At 57.8% G+C, this 7,954-nt stretch overlaps 1 protein-coding gene across 1 annotated transcript; it reads right to left on the bottom strand.

The window, feature by feature from the left end:
- Positions 1-563: 563 nt before the first annotated feature.
- Positions 564-7,527, bottom strand: BSDC1 (BSD domain containing 1; the record flags this gene model as incomplete). Its single annotated transcript, XM_018081217.2, has 10 exons — positions 564-2,356; positions 2,580-2,683; positions 3,665-4,177; positions 4,576-4,657; positions 4,848-4,916; positions 5,255-5,370; positions 5,684-5,738; positions 5,851-6,021; positions 6,841-6,957; positions 7,432-7,527. Coding segments are annotated over 10 exons (1,356 nt in total), but the record flags the coding sequence as incomplete, so codon positions are not given.
- Positions 7,528-7,954: the final 427 nt, after the last annotated feature.

The raw sequence follows: 7,954 nt of genomic DNA, 5'->3' as shown, positions 1-7,954 counted from the left end.
GTCACTTGTGTCCCTTCACTTGTGTCCCATTCCCTCGTGTCCTGCCAGTGGCGTCCTGTCACCTGTCACTGATGTCCCGTCATTCATGTCCTTGTGTCCCATTAATCGTGTACCATCACTCACGTCCTGACCCTTGTGTCCCAGCCCTTGTGTTCCCCCCTCATTCACATCCCATTCCTTCCCACCCTGCCCCCTCATGTCCCTCCCATCCCATCACCTGTGTCCCAGCACTCATGTCCTATCCCCTCATGTCCTATCACTCATGTTCCATCCCATCTCCAGCCCTTTGTGTCCCATCACTCATATTCTGACCCTTGTGTCCCACCTCATCCATGTCCCATCCCTTCATCACTCATATTCTGACCCTTGTGTCCCACCTCATCCATGTCCCATCCCTTCATACCCTGTCCCTTGTATCCCATCCCTTGTGTCCCATCCCTTCATACCCTGTCCCATGCCCTGCCCCAGTGTCCCCTCCATACACCTCACCTGCATTTCGAGCTCTAAATTATCCTGTCTGTGTCCCTCCATCCCACAGGGAACGAGAACACCCGAGACAGGGCAGAGACTCAGAGAATTCCTTTAATTGCTGTTATAACTGCAAGTCTGTAAAAGGTTTGGAGAAAGTCATCGTTACAAAACTACCAGCTGTTAGAATTGTTCCTGGTTCTCACCCCAGCTCGAAAAGGCTCAGGGAGATGCAGAGATTCAGAACAGAAGAATATTGCACGACCAACCCAACGGTTAATTGGACTAAAGAAGAAAGGAAAAGTGACACCGATGCGAGCGCTGCCCCTCGAGCTCTGCCCAGGGACCAGCTGGGACTGACACCAGCAAACCCCCAGAGACCCCTCCCCGACACCCCACTGGTGTCCCCTGCCCACCACAGCTAAATCTGAGCCAGGACAAGGCTGGAGCCACCTCACCCCAGGCAGAGCTGTCCCCAGCCCCCAGGCCTTTGGCAGGACTGGGATGCTCCCACCTGTGTGGGTGGAATCTCCCCAAAGGAGGGAAAAAGCCCACAGAAAACACACCCCAAACCCCCAACTCTTCCAAGTGCACCTCATTTAGTGCTGTCCAGACCCAGCAGGGAACCCACAGCTCCGGTGGGGCAGCCCTGGGAGGGGCAGGACAAAGGCATCACATACTAAACCACCACCCCAAAGGCCAGGGGGAGCACCGAGGGCACTGTCCCCTTGGGATAACTCTGTATTAGCAACACAGTGTGTCATTACAAGGAAACTGCCCCAGAAAAAGAGGCTGTGGGGCTGAGGGAAACGTTGCCAAGCAGTCATGGGGGCTTCAGGGAAGGGATCCAAGTGAGCACAGCAAAGCCCGTAGCCCTGGTGGCTGTGGGACCCGGCATGGGTGGGACACGAGGGGTCAGGAGGGGACACACAGCCTCAGCCAACAGGTCCCACCCACACTTGGGAGCCTCTGCCTCCCCCCAGGCTGGCAGAGGGAATGGCCAAGCAGGGGTTAAAGTGGTCAGTGGGTCAGGCTGGGGCTTTGCAAGAGCTGAACTGGGCACCACAACGAGGGGTTTCTGCTCCAGGGGTGACCCAAACCCAGCAGGGCTCAAGTAAGGACAAGCCACGAGTACTTTGCTTGGAGAATTTAACTAGGAAGGACACAAAGCCCAGTGCAGGAAGGTGGTGCAGCTGCAAAGGGGGGAGCAGCAGGCCTTGGCCCTTCGAGGAGCTGCTGCTCTCACAGCAGGAAACGGGAGTTTCCGTGAGGAAAAGCTTCCAAGACAAAAAGCCAGGCAGAAGCTCGGGGTTTGGCAGGGGGTTTGGCTCTTTCCAGGGTCAAAGCCACAAGCCAAGTGCCTTTTTTCTGCAGCACCTCCAGCTTCCAGGCCCTGCCCGTGTGTTCTTCCCGGGCCAGGAGTGCAGAGCAGGGAGCGGAGCAGGAACAGCCACATCCAGGAGCCTCTCAGCTGTGGGTTACACGTGCACACACAAGCAAACAGGGAGCCAAGCTGGCACCTGGCAGCACCAAACACCCCTGCCAGGGGTCCCAGTGCCACGGGGACCCCTCACTCTGCCTCCACCCCACACGTCAGGGCGGTCAGTCTTGGCCTGGCCAGTCTCTGGGACCTACGGAGAAGACGGGTTACGTGTGCCAGAGACCTCCTGCTTCCTCCCCTTCCTGGATCTGAAGGGGTCACTTGAGTTGCCCACAGGATTTAGCGGGAATGAAACTCCTCCAGCCTGGAAGTGCAACCCCCAGCACAGTCACACACAAAGGAACAGCCGGTCCGTGGTTTGATTCACGTTCGATGGTGGAAATGAGCCTGTGACACACACTGGAAGCAGCTGCTTTATTCCCAGTCTTCCCACTCTTCATCTTCCAGCTGCAAGCAAAAGGAAACATCCCTCAGTTTGGTTCTGTAACTCGACAGCTCCTCCTGCCCCGGGCACCTGAGTCAGCACAAAGCCTGAGGTGTCCTCACGCTCCCACAGCCTTCCAACAGGGATCTGCCTGCTCTGTTCCTCTTGGGAAACCTGCACACTCTGCCAGCCCTTCTCTCAGGTTGGTGATGGTTTTGGGGAGCAATTTTGCTCCCCCTGACTCACCTCCCCAGACACTTCCACCTTGGAGAGCGCCAGCTGCACCTCCTCTTCAGTCATGTCCAGATCAAAGTCCTTCTCCCAGTCCTCACTGATGTCCGTGCTGGAGCCTGGAAACACAAACAGCCCCACTGAGCCTCCAGAGCTGCACCTGCTCTCCAGACACTCTGGAGCTGCCCAAGCAGGCCCCAATTCCTTGGCATTCCCGAGGGTCAGAGCTCCCACAGCCTGCCCGAGGAGGGAAAGCCTCCACATTCCCAGCTCCCTGACAGAGAGGGGATGGACTGAGCTGTGCTTCCCTCACAGCAAGGGCTGGCTTGGGACAAGTGGGAGAGGTGGATGCTGAAACATGTCCTCCTCTGGCCTGGGAGAGCTGGGATGTGTCTGGTTCCACTCACACAGAAAATACAACAGATAGGGATTGACTTGGATATGAGAACTGTCATAACCCCCAAGAGAAAGAACCTCCTGAGGCAGAGGAGCAGCAGGGACACTCCTGGGGTGACGGGCAGAGGGAAGGAATCGCCACATTCCCTTTCCCAGCCTTTCCCTGGCATCCAGGGACCAAAGGCACCCCAGGGCCAAAGGCCTGCTCTGCTCAGCCAGCAGCCTTTTGATTTCTTGTCCAGTTTAATTCCACACACAGAGCCAGCTCCTGACACTCAGCCACGCGGGTGGATCTTGGGTTGTTCCAGTGGCTTTCTAACCCCAGGAAAGCAGCACACCCACTATCCCGGGAGAGCTGCAGCTCAAGGCTCTGCTCAAGGCAGTATCACCCCAAGGAAAGGCCTGGAAATGGAGACAACCAGAGTTGTGACATGTCCTTAATCTGGTCCTGCAGGAGCCTCACCCTTTTTTCCCCTGAGGGAACATGGAATGGAGCTGTGACACCAGCTGTCACCACCTTATGTGACCAACCCAACAGCATAAGGATTTACTTCCACTTCAGTTTCAGCCATTAGGATCTACCCTTCACGGGGCATTTTGGCAAAATCCCTTTCCTCTCCCCTGTCACCATAAAACCAGAGCCCTTTCCCCAAGAGCTGCCCCCCCAGCGGGTCCCCAGGCCCCGTGTGGCCCCACACACGCACCTTTCTTGCCGTTGTTGGAGGGGGTGGACTTCCCACTGTCCGAGTTGAGCTCGAAGACTCGCAGATCCGTGGGCCCTTCCTCCCTCAGAGTCTCTGTCCTGCCCTGGCCTTTGCTCTCCCCCTCTCTGAGCTCTGTACCAGCCGCTGGCTCCGAGGATGCTGCTGATTCCCGTGCAGGTGCAGAAGGCTGAGCAGGTTCTGGGAGCTTTGGCTCTTCCAAGGTGGCCTCCTCCAGCCTCTGGGAGAGGTCTGTGGTCCCGGCGGGGTGTGCTCCAGTCTGTAGCTGTGCAGCAGGCACAGAGGCAGGGTTTGCAATCTGAGTCACAAGGGACATGCTCTCACTGCTCTCCGAGGGGCTCAGCTCCGGGGGGAGCACGGCCCAGCTCCCCTCGGGGGGGCCCTGGGGAGCAGTGGGGTGGGTTCCCTCCGGGGCTGCCGGGGCGGGTTCTTTCTGTGCTGCTTCTGGAAATGTGATGTTTGCACAAGGCAGGGGTGACATCCCCAAGAACTCCTCTGTAGGGAGGCAGAAGAGAAGCGAGAGATGTTTCAGCAAGAGCAGCAGCAGCAGCTGGGCTGGGAGCTGGAGTTCACAGATATCCTGAGCTGGAGGGGACCCACAAGGATCATCCACAGGACACCTCAACAATCCCATCCTGTCCCTGAGAGAGTTGTCCAAATGCTCCTGGAGCTCTGGTAGCCTTGGGGCCATGCCCACTACCCCGGGGAGCCTGTTCAGTGCCCAACCACCCCCTGGGGGAAGAACCTTTTTCCTGAGATCCATCCCAACTCCCCTGGCACAGCTCCAGCCGTTCCCTGGGTCCTGTCACTGTTCCTCCACTGCCCCTCATGATTTGTGGGAGCGAGGAGGAGGCACCCATATAGCCCCAAAATCCACCTTCATCAAGACCCACCTTCATCCTCCTCCCAGCCTGGCTCCTCTTGGTGCATGCTCTGCTCCGCTCGCTGCTTCAGAGCCTCCCTCCGGGCTTCATCCTGCAGGGAATTCCCCGTCAGCAGCCCCACACATGTCCCCAGCCCCTTCCTCCTCAGGGCATTGCAGCATCACTGACCACAAGAAGGCAGCCAAGGCACACTGTTTTTTCAGGAAAAGCCTCTGCTGTGCCCTGGAGGGCTCCTTGGCTGCCGTGCCCACCCCCAGGGAGCCCCCCAGCCCGGGACTCACCTGCTCCAGGCGATGCACTTTGTAGAAGTAGCGCTGCCAGAACTCGGAGTGGGAAACAGCCACAGGGACCTGGAATGGGATGAGCTGCTTCAGAGGGAGGGCTGCAGCTGCTGCCGTGCTCCTCCCTCCTCCCAGGCCTTGCAGCCACCCCCCTGCACCGTGTTTTCAGGAGCACAGACTCGGGGCCAAGCCTCAGGCAAGATGCTCCAACACACACTGGGTAGTTCCAGAGGAACTCCTGTGCCAGGCCTGTGACAAGTATGGAATAAAACTACAAGCTGCTGCCTAATCCCCATGCAATCACAGTGATTTCCATACCAACCCCAGGGCCCAGGCAGCTCAGGGCTTCCCTGCAGCACTCCCCAAGTGAGGAATTGCCCACAGGAGCCAGGCAGGGCCTCACTCACCATTTTGGTGTAGAGGGCCCGGATGGACGGGCTGGTTGCCAGCAGCTCTGCCACCTCCCCTTTCTTCTCCTCCAGGCTGAACTGAGCCAGCCAGGCCTCCAGCAGCTCAGCAGGGCCTATGTGGGACAAGCACAGGGATAACAGGCCTTGGCACAAACAAGCAGGAAGAGTTTTGGGAGGTTTAACTGGAAAGATGCTGCTGGGGCAAAGGGGGAGGGAGACATGGGGCCCACATAAGAGCACCAGTTTAAACTGGGCCAGTAAATTCAGCCTAAGCTGGTCCCTAACATAACAGACAGATGTGCTCTCCATGACTGGTGATCCTAGCTGCAGGCCAAGCCAGCAGCCTCTCTGGGGAATTCCAGATGGATTCCAGACCCCCAGCTGGGCTGGGCAGCACCCCAGACCACCCCCCAGGCCCCCCCATACCATCAGGTTCGTTGCAGTAGGTGGCTGGGTCGGACTGGAGGCTGTAGAGACGAGCCTGGAGGAGACACACAGGGCAGAGCTGTGAGGGGAGGGGCAGCAGCAGAGACCCAGGGACAGGGCACAGGACTCCACATCCCTGAGCTTCCCTCCAGGAATAGGACACTCACCTTGGCACTGTCGTAGGGCTCGGTGGTACCTGAGGGTGTTGCCATCAGAGTTATAACGTCACAGTCGATGGTCTTGTCTGGTGAGGGGGCAAATGTGTCCGAGATGACCCCCAGGAAGTCTGACAGTCCCTTCCTCACCTTCTCAGTGGCACCTGAGGAACCTTCCGTCCTCTTCAAGAGAGGAACCAGCACAGGGTCAGTGACAGTCCCTGGACAGGATCCTTTAAGGAAGCAGGATGTCTCTCCCTTCAAAAAAGTGCTGAGAAGGTGCCTAGGCTGGAAGGGCATGGTGGGAGGCTCCTACCTCAGGATTTGTAACAGGTTTGTAGGGAACTGAGCCCAGGCTTTATGGGAAGGACACAGCCAGGTTTGGGACTGGCTGTTTTGAGGCTGGGCTGTCACAGCAGTAGCTGTACAGGGCTGAGGCTGAGGGTGACAGCTCATGAGGAGATCCAGTGCCATGCACAGTGACATTGTCAGGATCCCACCTACACAGCACAAGGGGAGAGAGGAACCACAGGGAACCTTCCTCTAGTCATCTACAAGGGCATGGAGTGATAGGACAAGGGGGAATGGCCTAAAGCTGAAGGAGGGCAGGGTTAGATAGATATTGGGGAGAAATTCTTCCCTGGGAGGGTGGGGAGGCCCTGGTACAGGTTGCCCAGAGAAGCTGTGGCTGCCCCATCCCTGGAAGTGTCCAAGGCCAGGTTGGAGCAACCTGGGTTAGTGGAAGGTGTCCCTGCCCGTGGCAGAGGGGTAGAACTGGATTATCTTTTAAGCTCCCTTCCAACCCAAACCATTCCACGACTCCGTGGCCTCCAGCAGTTCCACAAGGAAGCCCCACGCAGTGCTCAGCACCAAACCTGCCCTGCAGAGAAAACCTGACACCTGAAGGTCACAACTGGGGTTTCTCCAGTGTCCTGGGGGGCAGGACCACCCCGCTCACCCCCTTTTTCCCCTGTGCCACAGCTCTGCCAGCCCCCAGCTCACCGCCAGCCTGTCCTTGACCACGCTGGCCGTGGCGGCGATGGTGCAGGCGGTGTCGTGCTGCACCACCTGGGTGAACTCTGCCAGGTCCCTCTTCATGAACTCCAGGGCTTCTGTGGACTGCAAGGAGACAACAGAGCAACTGTGGAGCCTTTCTGCTCTCCAACAGAGCCATGGTCACTCCAGGAACACCCAGCATGTTACAAAGACTAGAGTGTGAGAGCCTTTAACCCAGCTGAGCCCTTGCCCCAGCCAGTGTAATGAGTAAGACCACAGCAACCAGAATAATAGCAGGATTTGCTGTGCACAAACCATTAAAGTAGGAGTGTTTTTTTTAAGCTAAGAATAGAAAAACACAGGTTGGGAAAAGCCTTGTTCTGAGTGTTGTGTATAATTAACACCAGCAGTGCTGCCACAGGCAGGAAGTTACACACCACAGAGCCCTCCCTGCTTGGGGGAGTGATTCTCATGTGACAGAGCCCAGTGCTGCTCCCCCAAGCCACGAGATCCCTGAACAGCATCCAGGGCCCCCAGCTCCTGGAATTCCAGCCCTCCCAGCCCTCCCAGGCCGTGTTCCAGCCCCACAGGTCCCACCTTCTCCTTGACGGCCTGGTAGCTCTGCTGCAGCCAACTGCGCCACCAGCCCCCGTCCTCCCTGCGGGATAGGGGGGGACACGGCGTCAGGACACACAGACACAACAGACAGACACGCAGACAGACACACAGACAGACACAGACAGACACACAAACACGCAGACAGACACACAGACAGACACGCAGACAGACACGCAGACAGACACACACATGGAGCCTGAGCCAGAACTCCAGCCCAGACTTTAGAGCCCACACCCAGCCCCCAGATTACACTGCACAGACCCAGACCCAACTGCAGCCCCAGCCCCAGATCCCGACCCAAGCCCAGATCTTGACCCCAAACCCCAGATCCCAGACCCAGATGCTGATCCCAAACCCCAGACTCAGATCCCAGACCCTGATCCAAGATCCAGATCCAAGACCCCGACCCCAGATCCAGACCAGGAGCCCAGATCCAGACGCAGATTCAGACTCAGATCTCGAGTCCAAACCTCAGATCCCAGACCCAGATCCAAACCCAGAC

This window comes from Manacus vitellinus, unplaced genomic scaffold (genome assembly GCF_001715985.3).
Source record: "Manacus vitellinus isolate BGI_N305 unplaced genomic scaffold, ASM171598v3 scaffold_52_pilon, whole genome shotgun sequence".
NCBI lineage: Eukaryota > Metazoa > Chordata > Aves > Passeriformes > Pipridae > Manacus > Manacus vitellinus.
Note: the sequence above shows the minus strand (reverse complement) of the source record. Positions and strands in the feature narration are given on the sequence as shown.